Source organism: Neophocaena asiaeorientalis, unplaced genomic scaffold (genome assembly GCF_003031525.2).
Source record: "Neophocaena asiaeorientalis asiaeorientalis breed wild unplaced genomic scaffold, Neophocaena_asiaeorientalis_V1.1 scaffold242, whole genome shotgun sequence".
In the NCBI taxonomy this organism is placed as follows: Eukaryota; Metazoa; Chordata; class Mammalia; order Artiodactyla; family Phocoenidae; genus Neophocaena; species Neophocaena asiaeorientalis.
The window spans coordinates 8,791,300-8,813,612 of record NW_020172451.1 but is presented as its reverse complement, the minus strand read 5'-3'; the positions used below and the strand labels follow the sequence as shown (position 1 = coordinate 8,813,612).

General features: G+C 60.0%; 1 protein-coding gene across 1 annotated transcript in view; it reads left to right on the top strand.

Annotated features, from left to right (window-relative positions):
* CACNA1I (calcium voltage-gated channel subunit alpha1 I) overlaps positions 1 to 22,313 on the top strand; it is a 53,959-nt gene that overhangs the window by 29,134 nt on the left and 2,512 nt on the right. The window contains exons 15-33 of the mRNA XM_024737412.1: positions 615 to 738; positions 1,013 to 1,081; positions 1,159 to 1,326; positions 1,602 to 1,786; positions 2,240 to 2,366; positions 3,647 to 3,772; positions 6,288 to 6,377; positions 7,711 to 7,903; positions 8,439 to 8,590; positions 9,850 to 9,959; positions 10,555 to 10,688; positions 11,761 to 11,831; positions 15,056 to 15,134; positions 15,825 to 15,946; positions 16,427 to 16,771; positions 17,020 to 17,166; positions 18,017 to 18,139; positions 19,775 to 19,940; positions 21,406 to 21,605. Coding sequence (XP_024593180.1) covers positions 615 to 738; positions 1,013 to 1,081; positions 1,159 to 1,326; positions 1,602 to 1,786; positions 2,240 to 2,366; positions 3,647 to 3,772; positions 6,288 to 6,377; positions 7,711 to 7,903; positions 8,439 to 8,590; positions 9,850 to 9,959; positions 10,555 to 10,688; positions 11,761 to 11,831; positions 15,056 to 15,134; positions 15,825 to 15,946; positions 16,427 to 16,771; positions 17,020 to 17,166; positions 18,017 to 18,139; positions 19,775 to 19,940; positions 21,406 to 21,605 — 2,731 coding nt within the window. The remainder of the gene's footprint in view (positions 1 to 614; positions 739 to 1,012; positions 1,082 to 1,158; positions 1,327 to 1,601; positions 1,787 to 2,239; positions 2,367 to 3,646; positions 3,773 to 6,287; positions 6,378 to 7,710; positions 7,904 to 8,438; positions 8,591 to 9,849; positions 9,960 to 10,554; positions 10,689 to 11,760; positions 11,832 to 15,055; positions 15,135 to 15,824; positions 15,947 to 16,426; positions 16,772 to 17,019; positions 17,167 to 18,016; positions 18,140 to 19,774; positions 19,941 to 21,405; positions 21,606 to 22,313) is intronic.

Below are 22,313 nucleotides of genomic sequence, written 5' to 3'. Positions count from 1 at the left end.
GTTTCCCATCCCCCAGAGGGCCTTCCCGGCCCTGCAGTGGAGGGTCTGCTGGGGAGGAAGGGGTTCGTGTGGGGGCTTTCCCGGGCAGCTCCTCTAGTCTAGGCCATCCTGTGCTGGGCACCAGGTTGGATAAATCTTCCGGTAACCTGGGGTGCTTCCATCTGGAGGGGGGCATCCGAAGGCTTCCTGGGGGAGGAGGCCTTTGTGCTGGGCTTTGGAGGCAGATAGCGTTCTGTAGATGAAGGGGTGGTAAGGAGGGGGAGGCTGGTCCAGGTGGAGGGAGCAGCCCGAGGGAAGGCCTGGGGGCAGAAGCTGAGGGTATCAGACAGTGTGTCCACGCAGCCAGAGGACAAGGCTTAGAGATTCGGGCCAGTGTTTGGAAAGCTTTGCCGGGGCTAGGCGGGTGCCAGGAGCTTGCAGTGTGGTCAGCAGAGGTGGCTTCAGGTGGGCCTCCTGGGCAGAGACCTAAAGCCGCCACCTGTTGAGTGGCCAAGAGAAAAGAAGGGTCAGCTTCCTCCAGGCCACTCTGGTCCTCATGTGTTCCTGGGGCCTTCCTTCTGGCCAGGGTAAGGGGCAAACTGACACTCACGTGGCTCCCTGCCCACCCTGCCCAGGTTCCGCGTCCTGTGTCAGACCATCATCGCCCACAAGCTCTTCGACTATGTCGTCCTGGCCTTCATCTTCCTCAACTGCATCACCATCGCCCTGGAGCGGCCCCAGATTGAGGCCGGCAGCACCGTGAGTGGCTGGGGCTTTCGGGCGGTGGAAGGAGTGCGGCAGAGGGACAGGTCCCCAGGGCCTGCTGAGGGACAGCATGGTGGGCTGAGAGGGTTGGAGAGCCCAGCGAGACCGGATGCCATGGAGGGAGATGTGGCCGGGAGCTTGCCTCTGGAGAGGGGGCCGCCTCCTTGGACTGTGAAGTGGCAGCCTCTCCTGGGTGCCCCTTGGCTGAAGGCAGAGGCTGACCGATGCTGGGAGACCCTGGATCCACGGCATCTCCTGGTTCTTTCAGGAACGCATCTTCCTCACTGTGTCCAACTACATCTTCACAGCCATCTTTGTGGGCGAGATGACACTGAAGGTACCTGGCTTCACCTGGGACCTCTCCTCCCCCTGGCCCAGCCCCGCTCAGCTCGTCACTCACCTGCCCCTCAACAGCATTCCACAGATGGCCTTGGAGGCTCACCCCCACTTGGTCCCAGCCACTGGGTTGGGCTCCTAGGACTGGGGAAGGCGGGATGCGGTCAGCTTCGTGCCCGCTGCCCAGGAGCTCACAACCCATTTCCAGTGTCGTGGAGGTACCTGCTGGAGGTGCAGGGCACAGCGGTAGGGTTCTATCTAGGATGCTTCCCAGAGCCCATGGCTTCAAATTGGGTTAACCAGATGTGCGGGGAGAAGGGAATGGGGTGCTTCAGGGAGTGGCTCCCTGGGTAGAGGGAGACCTATATAGCCCGCCTTCAGAGGGGGCGGCAGGGCACGTGTCCACTCCAGCCCACTGCTCCCGGCTCTCCCACGCCTACCTGGCTCTGCCCCTCGCCCATCTGATCTCGCTCCACCCTCCCGAGGAGTCTGGCTGACCCCACCCATCGCCCCTCCCCCAGGTGGTGTCGCTGGGCCTGTACTTCGGTGAGCAGGCGTACCTGCGCAGCAGCTGGAATGTGCTGGATGGCTTCCTTGTCTTCGTGTCAATCATCGACATTGTGGTGTCCCTGGCCTCGGCCGGGGGAGCCAAGATCCTGGGGGTCCTCCGGGTCCTGAGGCTGCTGCGCACCCTACGGCCCCTGCGGTGAGGAGCCTCGCATCCGAGGATGGGGGGACCCTGCACTGTCCAAGGAAGCCCCCAGGGTCTAAGTGAACCCCTCAGTCTGGCCACTCACACCCACTCAGCCCTCCATAGCATGTGCCCAACACCAGCTGAGCAGGGCCAGGGTCACACCTGTGGGCCCCGCTCCTGGGGGAGGAGCCTGGAGCAGGTGCTGGAAGGCGGGGGCTGAAGGTGGCCCCCAGGGCTGCTACCCACTCCCTGTGTGTCCTTGGTGGCTCATTGCCATCTCTGGGCGTTAATATCTAGAGGAGGGTGTGGTGTGGATCCCAAGGGGTTGGGGTCAAAGCACAGTGTCTTGCTGTTCATATAGATCTGGAGCCTGGGAGCCTCTGCTCTGGTGACTCTGGGCCTAGCAAGGGTTGTCTTCAGGCCTGGCTGACGGCTGACGGACCCTTGCCCCCTTCTTGCCTGCAGTGTCATCAGCCGGGCACCTGGCCTGAAGCTGGTGGTGGAGACGCTCATCTCCTCCCTCAAGCCCATCGGCAACATCGTCCTCATCTGCTGTGCGTTCTTCGTCATCTTCGGCATCCTGGGGGTGCAGGTGAGGGGCACCCAGGCTGGGCAGGGCATGGGGGGTGGCTCTGCAGTCGGGGAAGAGGCTCCACACTCCTGCTCAGTTCTCCAGACCTTGTGCCAGGCGGCCCTAGTGGAGCAGCCATGGTCCCTGCCAGCAGTTAGCTCCCATTCCAGGGAGGGAGACAGACACGGCCCAAATGGCTGACTGCAAGGCAGGCTGGGTAAATGGGAGCACAGGGGTGGGCTGGGGACAGTGGGGAAAACGCCTGAAGGAGGTGGCCTTGGCACTGGGCCTTGAAAGACAGGAGGTTTGGGCAGGTCACGGTGGGGGGAAGGTGTGTCAGGGGCAGATGGGCAACGTGTGGGGAGGCGGGACCAAGCAGGGCACGTGTGGAGAGAGAGCCCCGGGGCTACGGCTGGCATGGAGAGATGAGCCGGGCCGAGTGGGGAGAGACCTGGAATGGCAGCTAAGGAGTTGGGGCTTGGCTCCTCTGGGGTAGGGGTCATGGAGGGTCTCTGACCCAGGCAGGGCCTTGAGCTGACTCAGATGTGGGGTTGGGGCCCAGCCCGGGTATAGAATGAGGCCTCAGGGAGGGACAGCGAGTAGTGGGGCAGATCACAGAGTGTGTGTTGGGGGGCGGCCAGAGTGACCTGGGCCTTCTGCGGTCTGAGCTGCTGCTGAGACGCTATTTCTTGAGGGTCTGAACCCTGTGCTGAGGCCCCCAGGCTCCCCACCTGGTCCTGTGTTTGGGGCTGTAGGTTTGGAGGAACCCCGTGCACAGCGTGGCCTCCTGGGCAGAACGGGCTTGGTGTGGACCCTGTGTGGACAGTGGCCTCGTCCCTTCCAGGCAGTTGACATGGAGAGGGCTTGGGTCCCTAGAGAGGGTCCCTTTACGTCTCTCTGTCTCTCGGGGATGTACAGGCAACTTTCTCGCGTGGAGTCACTGCCCGAATCCCCAGTGTGGGTACTGGTGTCTGATCTCTGGGGTCTGTGGAAGAGCTAAGAATCAGACAGACCAGGGTGTGAAGCTTGGCTCTGCTCCTTCTTAAACCTCAAATGACTTTGGGAAAATCGCCCGACACCACTGGGCCTCAGTTTCCTCACTCGTGAGATGGGATGCGAGCAGCCCCGCTTCCTGCTGGGGGACTTGGAGAGACGGTGGGATGGAGTGGTTGGCTCAGGCCGTACAAGGAGGAAGTGACCCCGAGGGGCGGGGCCCTCTTCTGATTTGCACTCCCCCCACCACCCCCTGGGAGCACTGGCAAGATGGTCACTAACCCTGTGACCCGTGTCCCTGCCCCCAGCTCTTCAAGGGCAAGTTCTACCACTGTCTGGGCATAGACACCCGCAACATCACCAACCGCTCCGACTGTGTGGCCGCCAACTACCGCTGGGTCCACCACAAGTACAACTTCGACAATCTGGGCCAGGTGAGTGCCCCCTTCTGCTCTTGACTGGACCCATCCCGGGTGGCTGGGGTGACAGCTCTTTGGTGCCGACAGCCCTGGGATTACAGACCAGGCTCCAGTACCCCCCTTCCAGGGCTTCTGCTTTGCAAGCCTTGATTTCCTTTTCTGCAGAATGGGTAGGGGTAGAACTCACTTCGCAGGTAGCGTGAGGCTGAGGGACCGTGAATACAGAGTGTCCAGCAGGTGCCTGGCATTTAGGAAGTGCTTTAGTGGACATTGGTTCCTGGCCCCCACCCCCTACCCAGGGGGGCCCTGACAGGCATTTTTGGAGTCAGCCAGACCAGGTGTGAATCCTGGCTCTGCCACTTACTGTAGGTGTGGCCCCTCTGAGCCTCAGTTTCCCTGTTGGTAAAATGGGAATGTTACAGGCCACCATACAGGCTGTGGCAGAGACTAAAGTGTATCAAGCCCCTGGCCCAGGGTGGGTTTCTTCTGCCATCACCCATCTCCTCTGGTCCCTGCTCCAGCTGGCAGGCCGGCCCCTGCCCAGTTCCTGCTTTGCCCTTGGTCCCCTCTCCTGGGGGCCTTCCAGGCTCGGCCATCTGGGTCGTGTCCCAGATGAGAGCCTCCAGCTGGCTGCCTCCAAAGAGCTCCCCCCCACCCCCGAACTGCTCCTGTTTCTTGAGGGCCCACCTAGGTGACTGGGTATGACCAGCCTGGGAGTGCCTTCCCCAGTTCACACAGGAAGGGAGCAAGGATCCAACTCTGGGTGGCCCAGGGCCCAGGCCTCTCTGCTGAGGACCGTGCAACTGTATCCACTGAAGCGCTCATCCCCATGACCAGGGATTCCACTCCCCGGACCCCCTGGGAGAGGAGCTGTGGGGCCTCAGAGGGGCAGTGAGTGGCCGGGAAATGGGGTCAGAAACTGGGTCCCAGTTACCCCGCCCCTCCAGATTCTCCAGAAGTAGTACATTTTCAAGTTCTTAACAACTCAGTGATTGGTAAGACAATGTTTGATTTTTTTAATTTAAAAGATTTTTATTTTGTTCTAAGTTTTAATTACTCATTTGGCCGCACCACACAGTATGTGGGATCTTAGTTCCCTGACCAAGGATCGAACACGCGCCCCCTGAATCGGAAACGCGGAGTCTTAACCACTGGACTGCCAGGGAAGTCCCGAGACAATGTTTTAAAAGAGATGTTCCAGGAGCTGAGGGAAAGCCACTGGGGGCCCTTTATGATCGTGCTCCCAACTCCCTGGCCTCAGCGCCAGGCCCAGGCCTGGCTGCTATGGAGCATCCCCAGCTCTTTCCCATTCTGGGCATGCTTGATGCCAGGCTGATGCCCGGAGACACCTGAGTAGGGTGTTCTCAGCCTGCAGAGCCACGTGGGAGGTTACGGCATGGCCTGAAACCTTGGATTCCTTGTTGGGCCACTTATCAGCAATGTGTCCTCAGGCCAGTATTGACCCGCTCTCTGCTTCAGTGCCCTCATCTGTGAATTGGGATCAGTGACAGCTGGTCTGTGATTCCAAGGTCCCAGGCTGTCTGTACTTCAGGGCTCTGTGATCCAGGGGCTCACGGGGACGTTTGCCCCTTTGTGTGTGAGGGCTCCGTGTGCCTCCCTGGCCTGTCCCCTGCCCTGCCCTCCTCCTGGGCCTGAGCCCTTTCCGGGCAGCCCTCAGCACCATTCCCGCCTGGAAGGGAAGAGGATGGGTCTGGGCCCTGGGTGGGCAGGAAGGAGGGGCCGATTCAGGGCAGGAGACCTATCCTGAAGATGCTTCGGCCTGCCGTCTGTGTAGGAGCCTTGGCTGGCTGTCTCCTGGGCATCACCTCTGTTTCTAAAATCTGTTAGTTGGAGCAATTATTGCCATTTACAGGCAAAGAAGCCGGGGCCCAGAGACATTAAGTCACACAGCCAGTGAGTGGCAGAGCTTGGGCTGGTCCTGATTTCTCTCACGAGCTCCTGTTTTCAGGTGCCAGAGGCAAGCTTGGCGTGATGGTGGCAGGGCCCCACATATTTGTCAGGAACCTTCCAGTTTAAAGTCTCCGCTGACCCTCCCAGCCAGCATGGCAGGCAGTCACTGAAGTGTTAGCGCCGTTCCGTGGGTGAGAGGAAAAGGCCTCGTGAATTTTCTTGTGCAGTTAATTTCAGAGCTGAGACTGGAGCCCAGGACTCCCCGCCCAGTCTCACTCTCTTGCAGCAGTGCCTGCAGGGCTTTGTGGCCTCTCCCGTTGCGGAGCACAGGCTCCGGACGCGCAGGCTCAGCGGCCATGGCTCACGGGCCCAGCCGCTCCACGGCACGTGGGATCTTCCCGGACCGGGGCACGAACCCGTGTCCCCTGAGTCAGCAGGCGGACTCTCAACCACTGCGCCACCAGGGAAGCCCCAGAAAAGGTTTTTTGTTTGAGGACACAGCTCTGCCCTGGACTTGGGGAAGGTCTCGTCCCTCTGCCTCCCAGAGCTATGGAGGGGGCAGACGCAGCCCGAACTGCCCGCGCCCATTGCCCCTGTACCCTTTCCTCCCGGGTTCCAGGCCCTGATGTCCCTCTTTGTGCTGGCCTCCAAGGACGGCTGGGTGAACATCATGTACAATGGACTGGACGCCGTCGCTGTGGACCAGCAGGTGGGCGTGGCTGGGCCAGGTCCGGCCCGGGCAGTCGGGGAGGGACACGGTGTCTTTGGGGCCCCGGGGTCTGAAGCTGGGGTTTCCCACTGTCAGCCACAGCCCGCCCCTCCTCGTCCTGGCCTGCACCCTGCCCCACGAGGGCTGCTCCCTGGCTGGTGTAAGTCACTGCTCTGTCTGCCTCACTCTGTGTCGGGCGAGTGCTGCGAGCTGGCCCCGCCAGGAGGGCTGCAGAGCCCATGTGTGGAGCGCTGAGGGTGTGGGAGGAGGCGGCTGGCGCGGGGAAGCAGGGTGGGAAGGTCAGGAAGACCTGCGCACGCCTCGGGGGTGGAGCGTAGCTGAGCACAGTGGGTGTCAGTGAAGGGGTCAGAGCGAGGTGAGCTTGCGGGAGCTTCCCGGGGCTGCTGGGTGAGGATGGATTTAGGAGTGGGAGGGTGGAAGGGGTCAGGGAGGAGGCTGGGCCCAAGAGGAGGCCTGAGCCCTCGCTCCCAAGATCCCCCTGAGAGTGGGGATCCCCTCTGGGGCTAGGCTGGGACTTTAGGCAAGACACGCGGCTGACCAGGGTTGGCAGTGTCATGGCTGTGGGGGCCATGGGAGAAGGAGCAGGGAGATGCTCTTGGTCACGACAGGGCCCATTCAGTGAAGGAGTCGGGGCTGGGGGCAGCGCCTAGGCCTGTAAGCAGGCTCGGGCTCTTGGCCTCTCGGGCCTCACCCCGTAGACTCTAGAGCTGGAGGTAGAGGTGGGACTTGGGGATGTGGGGGGAATAGAGCACGTGGAGACATCCTCCTCCACTTCTTAGTCTGTACCCTCCTGCCTGCCACCCCTACCAACACACACACACACACACACACACACACACACACACACACACACAGACTCCATCAGGGTTGCGCTCTCTCCTCTGCTGGCTGCTTTGCTTCCTGCCTTGTTTCTAGATGGATGAATAAATGGGTGAATGGTTGGATAAATGGACGGATGGTGAGTGGATGGATGGGTAGATGGAGGGATGAGTGTATGGATGGAGAGGTGGGTGGGTGGATAAATGGACGGATGATGAGTGGACGGATGAATAAGTGGATGGGGGACGGATGGATGGTGGGTGAGAGGAAGAAGACAGATGGCGGGGAAGGGGAGGGCTCTCTCTGCTGAGCACCATACTTGTGCCAAGCAGGGTGGGCACTTCCTACCTCTGCCTCCTTCAAATCTCCCAGCTGCCCAGGAGGCTGCTGCTGGTGCCCCCACCGCACGGAGGCTCAGCGAGGTGGGGCGCGCCCCGCACGGTGGGCCCCCGCTGCCCGAGCAGCCTCCCTCAGCCCCATCTGGTCCCCGCAGCCGGTGCCCAACCACAACCCCTGGATGCTGCTCTACTTCATCTCCTTCCTGCTCATCGTCAGCTTCTTCGTGCTCAACATGTTCGTGGGCGTCGTGGTGGAGAACTTCCACAAGTGCCGGCAGCACCAGGAGGCCGAGGAGGCGCGGCGGCGCGAGGAGAAGCGGCTGCGGCGCCTGGAGAAGAAACGCCGGAGTGAGTGGGTGACGCGGGGGGCGGGGCTCAGGGGCCAGGGCCGGGGCGTGACCCCAGCCACTGGGCCTTTGCAGCCAGAAGGGAACAGAGAATATGGCCCCCAGGCCCCTGGCCTTGCCCTTCCCCCAGCATCCACCTGTCCAGGTGACCTGACTCCTCTTGGTGTCCGCCTGGAGTCCGATGGTGACCCCACTGCCCACCTGCACGAGACCCTGGCAGCTCAGTCCAGGAAGAGGGCAAGGGCAGAGCCTTGATGCCCCGCCCCCAGCAGACCGGACCCCCCACATGGGCACGATGGGGAGAATCAGCGCCCTCTCTGCCACCTTCCCTCACGTCCTACCCCTTTCCCTCAAGGCGCCCTGGCCTGGGGGAAGAGACCTAACTCTGATTCCCAGGGCCTGGGGCGGACTGGCACCTCTCCCCCTTGCTTCCTCCTGCCCCTCCACCTCTCGCTCCGTGTGCTCTGCCTCCACCTTGGCCCCAACCCTCTGTGGTCTGTGCCGCTCTCCCCCCTGCCGCCCCACACCCCCTGCAGAGGCCCAGCGGCTGCCCTACTATGCCACCTACTGTCCCACGCGGCTGCTCATCCATTCCATGTGCACCAGCCACTACCTGGACATCTTCATCACCTCCATCATCTGCCTCAATGTGGTCACCATGTCCCTGGAGCACTACAATCAGCCCACGGTGAGCCTGGCCTGGCCTCTGGCCCGAGATCGCGTGGCGGGGTTGGGTCCTCAGCAAGACCCCGCCCCAGGGATGGGGTGGGGCAGGGTCTGAACTGTCCCCACTGGGGGTCCTATGCTCAGGAAGCGCAGGGCCTGGCAGGACAGATGAGAGAGAGGGAGAGGTCACTCGGTCCTGGTGAGTGGGGTGGGGCGGGGGTGAGGGTAGGAGGGATGGCATTTGGACCCAGCCTTGAACATGGGTGACGGTAGCTGTGGTACGTTCAGTGTGACTCTGCAGGGCACACTGCAGATATTAACTCTCTAATCCTCACAGCAATCCTCAGGTGTGTCTGGGGGAGGTTTTTGTGGATGAGGAAACCGAGGCTCAGAGAGGTAAAATGTGCTCAAGTTACTCAGCCAGTGAGCGGTGGAGGCAGGACTGGAGCTTTGATTTGCATTCAGGGCCTGCCAGCTGGCTCCACCACTACAGGGCATATGGAGCCTGGGGGAGGGGCAGGACCACTGGGGGCGAACACTGGTAGGAGAGGTGACCAGTTCCCAGCTAGTTGCAGGCAGTGTGCATGAGGGACGCGTGAGGGGTACGTAAGGGCAAGTCTTCTTAAAGACTTACTGGAGTGGGGGAAGGAGGGGAGAGCAGAGCCTCCAGATGAGGAATCAGTATCTTATTTTAAATGGTAGGAGAGGAATATTATGAGTGCAGGGAAAAGGAAGGCAACCACTGGTGGAATGGAACAGCAATTGTAGAACTTCTAAATTAACATGAAGAAATGGAATAATAATAGCTCACATTTACCAAGTATTTATTCTGTCCGGTCTTGGGCTATTACCTCATTTAATTTTTATAGCAACTTTCTGAGGGGGGTGCTATTATCATCCCCAATTCATAGATCAGAAAACTAAGTCCCAGAGAGGTCAAGTGACTTGCCAAGGTTACACAGTGAATAAGGAGTAAGTGCTGAGTCTGGATTCAAATCTAGGCAGTCTGGTTCTTAACCACAACCCTTAACCATTACCCCATACTGCCTCCATAGAGTGGCAATTGGACCAAGCCAGCAGAAATAAGGAAAAGAAAACAGCAATGTAAAGTAAATCGTACACACTAAGTAAGGTGGAAAGCATGAAAGTAGATCTGTAAATCATTGCATTAAATGTGAATGGAGTAAATTTTCCCCTTAAAAGGCAGAGATTTTCTGGCTGGAATAAGGTGGTGGACAGGTCATGGGGCCTGGATCATGCTTCTCTTTGCTGCCCCTGCAGTCTCTGGAGACAGCCCTCAAGTACTGCAACTACATGTTCACCACTGTCTTTGTGCTGGAGGCTGTGCTGAAGCTGGTGGCATTTGGTCTGAGGCGCTTCTTCAAGGACCGGTGAGCAGCTGGGCTGGGGCAGCAGAAAGTGGGCTGCAGGATGGGGAAGCAGTCCTGACCTCTGGGGAAGCCTGGAACAGCTGGAGGAGGGGAACCAATAAGTGTCTGGCCACTGATGGCCAGGGACCCCAGGTGTGTGCTGCCTACAGCCCTGATGGGTGCAGGGCATTCTGCCAAGCCCTCCTCAGCTCATCTCTTGTGGGTCTTCCATACCCCACAGGCAGAGCAGGCCATATCTCATGCTAGTCCTTTTCAGAGGGAACACATTGGGCTCAGAGAGGTTGATGGACTAGCCCAAGGCCACACAGGGGGAGCATCTGGCTCAAGATTCAGACCTAGGAGTCAGAGCCCATTCCTCTTTCCCCACAGAGGCCAGAGATGTTCATTTAGCCTGGTCAGCCTCTTGAGGGATCAGAGGCTGTGGGGGGCAGAGAAGGAGCTGGAACCATTGGGGTCTGGAGGGGCTGTTAGGGATCCCCTTGGGCCACGGCACGAGGGTGGAGAGCTGGGAAGTTCCTCCCAGCTGAGGCGTATCTAACCTCGAGCGCCTCTCACCCTGCTTCTCACTCCTGCCCTCTTCTGCCCGGCCGTGAAGGTGGAACCAGCTGGACCTGGCCATCGTGCTGCTGTCGGTAATGGGCATCACGCTGGAGGAGATCGAGATCAACGCGGCGCTGCCCATCAACCCCACCATCATCCGCATCATGCGGGTCCTGCGCATCGCCCGGGGTGAGGGGCGGGCGGGGCACCGGTGGGGACAAGTGGGGGAGGGCTGCGGGGCGCACGGGCCTCCTGCTGAGCAGGGGGATCAGGAGCCGGGAGGAGCCCATACCTGATGCACACTCAACCCACCGTCCCGTGGGCACACACGCACCCTTGTCCTGACAGCTCTGTACTGCACCCTGCACGCCCCCTCCATATAACACCCTGGTCCTTGTGGTCCAGTCTCAGGTTCGGTTCAAAGGAACCCAGTGCAGCTGGGAAGACACTGGGTCCTCACCAGCATTTCTCCAACACTGCCTGGGATGCGCTGTCCTTGAAATCCTCTTCCTTCTCCCAGAAGCCTCCCTTTCTCCCCAAGGCTGTCCTCACACTTCTTTCAAAAACCTCCTGCCTCAATGCTTACCCTTCCACCTGCCCTGCCTGTTGCCCCCAGATTCTGAAGTGGTGAGGGGTCAGGTGGAGAAACTCAGCAGTAACACTGGGGCCCTCTCCAGCCAGAGGAAAAGGGAGAGACCCCAGGGCCACTCACGTGTCGGTCATTGTGGCCTCATTGCGGTGAATTACGCACTCACTCACACACCTAATGTCCCTCCATTCCCACTGTGCCTGCCCCCCTTCTCTTGGATATTTTTATTTTTATTTATTTTATTTTATTTTTTTTGCGGTACGCGGGCCTCTCACTGTTGTGGCCTCTCCCGTTGCGGAGCACAGGCTGTGGACGCGCAGGCTCAGCGGCCGTGGCTCACGGGCCCAGCCGCTCCGCAGCATGTGGGATCTTCCCGGACCGGGCCACGAACCTGTGTCCCCTGCATCGGCAGGCGGACTCTCAACCACTGCGCCACCAGGGAAGCCCTCTTGGACTTTTTTACACCAGCGCCCCGACCTTGGGCACACATGTTTTTGTGCACCGCCCTGTTCAGCTGAACCCACGTGCTTGTAGTACGGCATCGCAGAGCTGTCATCCTTCATTGCACGCTCCTCCACTCTCTCACCCTCCTGCACTCACACACGAGCGCGTGCATGCACACGCCTGTCCGCTGGCCCGGGCTGAGTGCGCCGGGCTGGGTGTCACCCACAGTGCTGAAGCTCCTGAAGATGGCCACGGGGATGCGGGCCCTGCTGGACACCGTGGTGCAAGCGCTGCCCCAGGTAAGAGCTGCTCCTGTGGCCCCTCTCTGGGGCCCTGGGGGGCATGGGCCCTGACTTCCCTTCTCTCCAGAGCTGCCCGGAGCCAGGGCAGAGTCCCACCTCCAGAGAAGCAAATGTGAGCCAGGGGCTGTGAGATGGCCGGGGTCCCCTCTGCTTCTTTCTCCCTGACTCGCCAAGCGCTTGCCCACGCCTGCTGTGTACCGGACCCTGGGCTGCCGCTGAGCGCCCATGTTCTGCCCTCAGGAGTCACCAGCCTGGAGGGGAAGACAGAGGCCTCAGGGCGGTGTGGGGAGAGGCCCTCACACTGGGGAATCAGGGAAGGCGTCAGGGCACTTTGAGCTTGACCTTGTAAGGTGGCTTGGTAGGAGAGGTGGTGATGTGGATGGAGAGGTGACAGATATGACATTCTAGGAGGAGACAGCATGAAACCCTGACCTGGGTGAGAACCCTGGGAAGTTAGGAAAGCCCCCGACGTTGGTGACCGGAGGGAAGATGGGTCAGGGCCACAGAGGGTGCATCTTTCATCCTCCTCGGGATTCTGCAGTCCCAGGCTCCCCCTCCCCGACCGTCCTGACTACTGATGGCTCCCCTTCTCCCTCCCCTCAGTGTGGTCTCACCTCACTCTGAGGTGAACCTCATATACATTCATTTATTCATTATGACTCACCTAGTCTTAAGAAACTTTAAGTGTCTTAAAGTAAAAGGCACGGATAGAGCGTGCTAAAAATGAGGATAAAAGATTAACAGCCCAGGGCAGGTGAAAGCAAAGCTAACTCTCTCAGGAACCTGGCTAGGGATGTTAATGAGTTCCGTCCTTGAGTTTGGTGTGAGCTTCCCAGCAGCCTAGCTGCAAAGGGAAAGTGACACAGCTTATAGCAGGTCTGAGTGGAAAGCAAGGGCCTTCATTCAGAGAGCTGTGGTCTTTCCTAACATGAAATCCCTTCAGAGGAATTTGTCTCATGGGAGATGGGGGTGAGTGCTGGGCTGGGGGGTTAGGGTGTAGACAGGAAGTGGGTTAGAGCCCAGAATCAAGCCCTTTTGACCTGTGGTCAAAGCCTCCTATCCGGCGAGAGCCTGGGTGTGTGACTCAATCTCTCGTGCCTTGGTTTTCTTGCCTGTGAAATGGGGGATGATATCAGCGCTTACCTCAAAGGGGTGTTGTGAGGTTTAAAATAGTTAAAGCTTATAAAGCACTGAACGGTACCTGGATCATAGGAAGTGCCAGGTAAGAGTCTGCTAAGGATGGAAATGGGGGTGGCAAGTGTGTGCCCCCAGCCTGCCTGGCCTCCTTGCCCCTTCCCCTACCCCTTTCCCCTTGTTCTGACCCCTGGGCATGCTAGGGTGGCTCCCAGGCCAGCACTGAGTTGGCATAGGGCACGTGGAGATGCCTAGGAGGTCCCAGCCTCGAGTAGGAGACACGTGACAGTAATTATACTTTAAGAGATGCGTGTGCCAAGAACCATGTGGTATTGGGGTGAGGGGCTTACCCCTCACCATCTGCTAGCTGACCCTGGACATTTCCTTGGTTCTATGTAAAGTGATATGAAAATGAAACTTCAGCCCCATCCTTCCAGACTTTGCCTCAGGCACTCAGAGGGAGGAGGCATCAGGGAAGGCTTCTCAGAGGAGGTGACCCATGATCTGGGTATTGGGGGTGGGGAGGAGGCATTTAACAGGCAAAGACAGAGAGAGGGTCTTCCCTGCAGAGGAAACAGAATATGCAAATGGAGTCTGTTTTCTGTGTGGTCGGAGTCGGGGTGGAGAATCAGGCTGGGAGAGGGTCCGCAGGGCTGGATCACACAGGCCTTAGATGTCAAGACAGCAAACCTGGGCTTTGTCCTGTGGGCAATGAGAGCCACGGGAGGGTCTGGATAAGGAAGGCCTCAAGCAGAGCTGCCTTTAAGAAGGTTGCTCTGGTGACCGTGAGGAGAATGGATTGAGGGAGAGGCTGGAGGGAGAGGCTGGAGGGAGGGAGGCCGTTGAGGAGGCTGCTGTAGCCGTGCAGACTCGGAGATGCTGAAGGCAGGGAAGAGGGGGAGCTGGTAGGAAAGGTGAGGTTGAAGAAACGCTGACCTGGGCCCGCACAGGGTGGGAAGCTGCGCTGAGGCTCAGGCCCTGCCGGATTCCTTCCGGCAGTCGAGGCCTCACATCTGGCCTCAGAGGTACTCAGTGAGTGCTTGTTTCATTAATGAATGAGAATCATTTAATTAGTCAGACACTGTTGGTGTGATTGTAGCACAGATTGGAAGGAAACCCTTGTCTGCAGCAGAGAAGCATTAAGAGTCTGTGATTAACGTGGTTTATTTTTCAGCAATTAATGCAAACATCCTCGGATTCTATTCATGCAGGTCTTCTGAGGGTTCTTGGAGATACTTCATTTCTAGGGCAGGAACATTTTTGAACCTTATCTCATCCATAAAACGAATTAAAGGTGGTCTCTGGACTATGGATAGATTTGAAATAGGTTTGGAATCTGCGATGTTTTTCTCCCACAGGAGCTGTGGGATGGGGGTGGCTGTGTTTGCAGGAGGCTTCTGGGGCCCCCAGTCTTGCATGATTCCTATGTTCACTCCGCTCTGTGGCCGGGGCTCATGCTGGCCTGAGGAAGCAGATCTGAATTAATCCAGCCATGTCTCTGCTCTCAAGGACTTCCCAGACTGGCAGAGACAGTGACAGGGACACACCAGTTACTCTCATGCTGTCAGACTGCATCCTGGTCTGCCTGAAGGCATCCAGGCAGGCTTCGTGGAGGAGGTGGCATTATTGCTGCGCCTTCCTTTCCTCTCTCTCTCCATTCATCTGTGGGATGGTACTAACCACACACAGGTGTAGCGACTGTGTGCATGGACCATGGGGCCAGCCTGCTGGGCTTGATCCCGGTCCTACCACTTATTAGCGATGTGGCCCTGGGCAAGTACTTCACCTCTCAGTACATCTGTTTCTTCACCTGAAGAATGCGGGTAAAAGAGAGTTCATAGATCCCTGTGTGCAGTAATGAACGTGGAGTGCTTGAAACTGGGCCTCTCACAGCAAAGGCTCCACACGTGTTTTATTATTGTCCTGTGCTCTGTGCCGGACCTGGCCTGCCCTCCAGGAGGTCGTGCAGGGGTGGCAGACACAGACACAGAGTCTGGTGAAATGTTACAGCTGCCCCGACCCTCAGGCTGAGCCTGCCGCCCGCCACCTCCCCAGGCCCTGCCCAGTCCCACCTGCTGTCTCCACAGGTGGGCAACCTGGGCCTCCTCTTCATGCTGCTCTTCTTCATCTACGCTGCCCTGGGAGTGGAGCTCTTCGGGAAGCTGGGTGCGTGACGCCTGAAGCAGGCCTGGGCTTGGGGGCTTCGTGGAACAGGTCTGGTGGAGGACCTCAGCAGGGGTGGGGAGGCCTGAGATACACTCCCCCACCAGACTGTCCCGTCAAGGTCTTTGTACTGGGGAGATGCCCCCAGAGCAGGTCTGTGGGGCAGATGGATGGGCGACCCTCAGCCATCCACGTGCCCCTCCCAGTGTGAATAGCAGCTTTTGAGAGACGCTAGCCTGGGTCCGCAGGCACACCCAGGCCTGTGCTGTGGACCGCCGACTTGGGCCCCCCCAACTGTCTGGCCCTCAGGGATGCCCCTTCCGGCTCCACCTGCCGGTGCCCATCCAGAGCCAGTGCCGCCCCAGCAGGCAGAGTGGCCAGGGCACAGACCAAGGGCAACACAGCCCACAACCAGCCCAGCCCTGCACAGGGCTGGCTCCAGAAAGTGGGGCTCCCTTGGGCATTGGCCCTTCCCCACCCCATCGTCTCTCTCAGGAATTGATACCTGGGTGGAGGGAGGAGCCAGGCTCACCGGAATTTGAGTCCCAGCTTGTGTGGCATCTCCTCGAGCCTCAGTTTCTCCATCTGTGGGCTGGGCACAGTCCGCACGCACCTCTGAGGCTGTCGTGGGATTCCGAGATGATGCCGAGAGGCAGTGCAGGGCGGCCCGGGCTGACCCCACTCTCCTTCCAGTCTGCAATGACGAGAACCCCTGTGAGGGCATGAGCCGGCACGCCACCTTCGAGAACTTCGGCATGGCCTTCCTCACGCTCTTCCAGGTCTCCACTGGCGACAACTGGAACGGGATCATGAAGGTACACGTGGGTGGGCTGGGGAGGGAGAGTTGGGCTGGGTTCCGGGTCCTGACAGCCAGGGCTCCTGGGCCCTCTGCCTGCCCAGTGCCCCGTCACACACGGGAAGGGGGTGCAGGGCACAGAGAAGCAGAGGGACCTGCCCGGGACCCTGAAGCACAGTGAGGTGGAGATGAGGCCAGGGTCTCTGTCTGCCCCTAAGTGCTGCTCTGGGGTCAGTGCTCAGATTCTAGGGGACAGGACTCCGCCCAGGGCCAGAGGGTCCTGGGGGCCCACGGCCAGGGCCAGGGGCTCCGGGCACCGCTCCTCCGGGTGCCAGGCCCTCGGCGTTGGCCTCACTGCCCATCACCCAGCGCAGGCTCCTCGGCCCTGGCCCGCGGTCTGGCCTGGACTGGGTGGGGAGGGACTCGTGAGGACAGAGGTGAGGCCTGCGCCTGGAGGCCCCCGGGCCTCACCACTGCCTCCCCGCCCCGCCGGGTGCAGGACACCCTGCGGGACTGCACCCATGACGAGCGCAGCTGCCTGAGCAGCCTGCAGTTCGTGTCGCCGCTGTACTTCGTCAGCTTCGTGCTCACGGCCCAGTTCGTGCTCATCAACGTGGTGGTGGCCGTGCTCATGAAGCACCTGGACGACAGCAACAAGGAGGCCCAGGAGGACGCTGAGATGGACGCCGAGCTGGAGCTGGAGATTGCCCACGGCCTGGGCCCCGGCCCGCGGCCACCTGCCGGCTCCCCGGGGGCACACGTGCCTGGCTGCGGGCCAGGAGGGGCGGGTAGCGCGGGCGACGCCGAGGGCCACCTGATCCGAAACTGCTATTCGCCAGCCCAGGTGGGCGGGGCCCGGAGAGGGCAGCGGGGTCGCAGAGGGCTGGGAGGGCAGCTGGGCGGGGGCCTCGGGCAGAAAGCTCTGTCGTTTCGGGCCCCACTTGCTCGGCTCCACTGAAGGAGCGACCCTGTGATGAGGGGTCGGGCCCAGGCCACGGGCAGAGAACCAGGAGGGCAGCTGTGCCCACCCACCCCGCCATCCCGACCCGGCCGATAATCCCGCCTGTCCCCACCCCGTCCCCGTCCGCCTAGGAGAACCTGTGGCTGGACAGCGTCTCTTTAATCATCAAGGACTCCTTGGAGGGGGAGCTGACCATCATCGACAACCTGTCCGGCTCCATCTTCCACCACTACTCCTCGCCGGCCAGCTGCGAGAAGTGTCACCATGACAAGCAGGAGGTAGTGGCAGCCCCGGAGGGAGCTGGGGCCTCGGGGTGGGGGACCAGCCGGAGGGGAGAGCGGCTCTGGGCGGAGGCCTGGCTGGGCCGACTTGGCCGATGCTGCCCGGGGGCTGTGGCAGACCTGCCTCCCCGAGCCCGGGCTGGCCTGTCCGTCCGCTCAGTGCAGGCCTGTGGCGTGGCCTCAGGAGCTGCGGGGCCCCTCTCTGTGTCTGTACACAGTGGGTGCTCAGAAAGGGCCCACCTTGGTGGTGGGCTGCTGGGGCCAGCAGGAAGCCCGTGTGTCACCTCTGGTGCAGTTTGCCTTTTCTGTGACAAACTCCAGGTGGAGTTTCCCGGATGGGCATCCCAGGGCATCCAGTGGCCTTGGGCCTGTCTTGTGCAGGCTCAGGAGGGCCCTCTCCCCTCTCCCCAGTGGGGCCCTGAGCTCCTCCCCAAGGGTGTTCCAGCCCCTGGGAACCCCCCAACCTGAAGTGGCTTCAAATTCCCCAGGGTCCTCCGGGCTTGCAAACACCTCTGCACGTGCGGTTAGCCTGCACGGGGCCACGGGTGAGTTAGACCCAGCCAGCCTCGAGTGGCACTTGGCCTGGGGGCAAGCAGACCAGCTTTGGTTCACAGCTCACGGCAGCTCACCTGCCCTCCAGCCCAGCCCAGGCGTGGCACTCTGCTGGCTATGACGCCCTCGTGTCATCTCCCACCCCCTGCCCAGGCTGGGTTCCTGCACAAGGTGGACATGCTGTCTGTGCTCAGATCTCTGGTCCTCTCTGACCACTGCCCTGCATCTTTGTGGAGGACCGGACTGCCCCATCCCAGCCCCAGGGGGGACCCGACGCTGCTGCCTCTCCCTGCAGGTGCAGCTGGCCGAGACAGAGGCCTTCTCCCTGAACTCAGACAGGTCCTCGTCCATCCTGCTTGGCGATGACCTGAGTCTGGAGGACCCCGCAGCCTGCCCACCCGGCCCCGGAGACAGCAAGGTGAGCGCCCAGTGGGCTCCTGGGCAGGCGGATCTGTCCTTGAGCCTGGCCTCTGCCTGCTGTGCCAGAACACTCTGCCTTCCTGGCTCACCACTTAAGTGGCACCCACTGTGTGCTGGGCCTTCATCTCCTGTTGATCAGATGAGGGCTGGGAACAGAGAGGTGGAGTGATTTACCTGAAGTCACACAGCAATGAGGCCAGCCAGGGCTCCAATCACAGCATCCAAGTGGCCTTGGCCACTCACTGTAGCTTGGATGTGTTTGATCCATTTAATGGGAGTTGTCCCTGGTGGGCCAAACTTACAAGGGGGCCTTAAGGCTGAAGAGTTGAAACAGGTGCAAGCACCTACTGTGTGCCAGACTTTACTTGCACTCAGTGTGTCCATTCCCCAGCTCTGTGTGGCAGGGATAATGTGGCTCCATTTCACATGTGAGGACATGAGAGCTCTGAGAAGTGAGTTAGCTTGTCCTGTCACACAGCCGGGCAAGGCAGAGCAGGGAAGCCAGCCCTGGGGCTGGTCCCCAACCTCTGCCCTAGAGGTGGTCAGTCTGAGGAGGCCAGGAGGGCTGGAAGGGCCACGATGTTCATCCTGCAGACTCGGGCAGGGGAGGTCTGCCACCTGGCTTGTGACCTCAAGGCCAAGTCGTTCTTGCCCCAGCTCAGGGATGAGAGAGGGAGCCCCTGGCCTGAGGTTGGGGTGCAGTGGCCCTGCCCTAAGAGAGCCTCGGTCTCCCTGACCCCTGACTCCTGGGGCAGCCTGGGTTTGGCACCACTGCCCCCCAGGGCTGTCCTCCATCAGCTCCAGGAAGGCTGGGATGGGGGGAGTGGATCTTCCCAGTCCCTCCCTGCCCCCCTGTCCCCTCCCTGAGTGCTGACAGTTCCTACAGCTCCTGGCACCCATCCCTAGCCCCTTCCTGTATCTCCTGCACCCCTGCACTGTTTTCCACACAGGATGTTGGGGTGCACAGTTTCTAGGGCCTCGTTGGGCTTAGATGGGTGCTGTTTTATTAGGACTCAAAGGACAGTTTGTAGGGGGCTCATCCGCCTTGGAGGGGACATTGAGGCAGCTTTTGAGGAGCTTACTGTGCAGAGGTTGCCTTGGGCTGCAGGGTTGAGAAGGGTTAGGGCCCAGGGAGTGCCAGGAAGGAAGGCTGGCAGCTTCTGGGTGCCAGGCCCCAGAAGGAGGGGTTACTCTCTCGTTTATGGTTGTAAGAACGGAGGCTCAGCCATAGGAAGGGACCTGCCCAGGGTCATGCTCACAGGGAGGCCCTGCAGCCGCTTGGCCAATCTTCTGATGCCTTCACCCGCCTAGACTTGGCTTTTTTACTGACTAGGGTCTGAACTAGGCACTTGGCTACAGAGACAAGGAAGACCCTCAAGGATCTCAGAGTCATGAGGGGAGTGAGTGGGAAACTGCTACCTGCCTGGGACATCAGGGAGGGCTTCCTGGAGGCGGGGCCCTTTCACCCAGGAGTTGGAAGATGATGATTGCTGGCCAGGTGGCCGAGGCGAGAAGGCCATCCCAGGCAGTGAGAGCGACCAAACAAAGGGCTGAAGAGCAGGGGCATGAAAGCAGCTGTGGCAGGCTGTCCCCCCTCCACCATCCTGCCCCTTTCACCTCCCTTTTCCTGTAGGGTGAGCCGGACCCACCTGAGCCGATGCGGGTAGGGGACCTGGGTGAATGCTTCTTTCCCTTATCCAACACGGCTGTCTCGTCGGATCCGGAGAACTTCCTGTGTGAGATGGAGTCGATCCCATTCAACCCTGTCCGGTCCTGGCTGAAACACGAGAGCAACCAAGGTGAGGGGTGGGAGCCCCGTCAGCTCCCCACAGCCCTGATCTCGGGTGTTGGCTTCAGAGGGGGCGGGCTGAGTTTTTTCCTTGGTGTTTTTGCCTAGACTATTATATTGAGTCCAGAAAGAACCAGGTGGATAACTGATAATAAAAGATAGGAATCTCAGGCCTGATAGAAATGAGATCATAATTATACCAGAAGTCTAGGCTAGTGGAAGATTCATGCTGAGTGTCCTAGGAGCTGTGGTGAAAGAGGAAACATGTTGGCACACAGAGCTCGGCAAGCAGAATGAAAGCTGCCTAATTATTGAAGGGTTTTTCTAGAGCTGAATTCGAGAGCTGTTTATCCCACAGATCGTCACACAAGGTGACGCTGAACAACAGAAAGCCTGTTGTCCTCAACAGCCCTTTTGTACAAAGCCCCACCCTCAGCATCCTCTGTTTGTGCTTTGGGCTTGTGGCTGGGTTCTGGGCGGGAGGACGGAGGACTCAGTTGACTGGTCCATCACGGACTTATCTTCACTTCCAGTCCCGTTGGAGGGTGATGGGATCTGGCTTCACAGCACTGGCTGGGGAAAGGGGCAGAGGGGTGAGCTCAGCAGAAGAGGGGCCCCCAGACCCTGAGCTCACCCCAAGTGCTATTCTGGGAGGCCTGGCCCTGAGCGCTTTCCAGGAGCTGGGGGTGGAGTGACTTCCGAGGACCTTCCCTAAAGCTGACGGCCTCTGGACTGGACATGATGGCTGAGGGGCCAAGACCCCAGACTTCCTGAACCAAAAGTTGGGGCACAGGCCCCAAGAGCCGTTCTGATCCAACGAAATCCCATCTTCTTTACCTAACCGTTCATTAGCATTTTTCTTACATAATAAGACATAGATTAGGAATCCCCCTACCTGGGGACATTCAGGCTTCCATCTTCATTCATCCTGGAAGGCACTGAGGGGACCGTGGACAGAGGTTGCCCCCGAAGACTGGCCCCAGCTCTCATTTACCCCTCGCCCTCTCCTTGCCCCTCTCCATCCCCAGCACTCTGTCTGCTCTGCCATCCTGCCTGCCGTCCTAGGGGGGCCCCCAGGCCTGGCCAGACCTCCTGGGTGTCAGGACCTGGGGGGGTGACTGTCACAGTGAGCAGTGCTCTGCACGGGGCTGGGAGCTCCACAGCTGCCTCTTGCTCTTAGAGCCTTCTCTCCACTCCTCGAGGTGGGCAGCTGGTCCCCATTTCAGAGACGAAGGAACCCAGGGGGCCTTGAGCCTGGGTCTGCTTGGCTCCAGAAACTGTGCCTTTGCCAAGTGCCCATCCTCCCAGGACTCACACGGGCAGGCTCAGTGTTCCTCTCTTGCTTTCACAAAGGGGACACCGAGGCTCAGAGAGGGAGCCCGCGGTCTCACAGCCAGTTTGTTAGGTGGCCGTTTCCTGCCAACCCCCCTCAGGGGCCTGAGCCTGCTCCCCAGCTCCCTCTTCTCCCTCCCCAGCAGCGCCGCTGAGCCCCTTCTCCCCGGATGCCTCCAACCCACTCCTGCCCATGCCGGCTGAGTTCTTCCACCCTGCTGTGGCCGCCAGCCAGAAAGGACAGGAGAAGGCCGCTGGTGCCGGGACACTCCCCAAGATTGCCCTGCAGGGCTCCTGGGCGTCCCTGCGGTTGCCAAGCGTCAACTGCACCCTCCGTCAGCAAGTATGGCACCTCCCAGCTCTGAGAGCTCTCCTGTCAGGGGACATCTGAGGGGGCCCTTAAGTCCAAGGTGGAGGAGGAGGGGGTGGGCCCAGCCGAAGGCACGGGGCACGGCAGTGCTGGGGGCACTTGGGAAAGTGAGGGGGTAGTGCTGAGACTTGAGGGAGGAGGTGGCCCTAGAGGCTGATAAAATGGGCAGAGCTGGGTCCCAGGGCATCTGGGGACAGAAGAGGGTGGGGCAGGCCCTGAAGGATGGCCATGGGGTGTAGCTTGAGGGGATGGGGAGGAGGGGGCGTTGGGAGGCTTTGCAGGGGGTGGTGGAGCTCTGAGGGTGTTGGGGTGTGATTACTAGGAATGGAGATGGGGGCAGGTCTGGGCCATGGCAGGTCTTGGTCTGCAGGGCCACCTGTATTGGATTGGCCAGGGCCATCACCTGGCCAGCTGCGCGCCTGGCTGTGTGCTAGGCTTGCAGGCTACAGAGGGTGGCACGATGACAGAGTCCCTGCCTCCTGGGGTTTACAGTTTAGTGTTTAGTGAGTTGCAGAGATGTGGGAGGAGAGAAGATACACCAAAAGAAATGCATGGAAAGTACAGTCTGTTTGATAGTGATACGGGCCAGGGAGAACGCTGCACAGGGAAGGGGGCTGTGCGGGGAGCCAGGGCGCAGAGGGGCTGGGAAGGCTGTGAGGGGTGAAGCGGGTAGGTATCAGG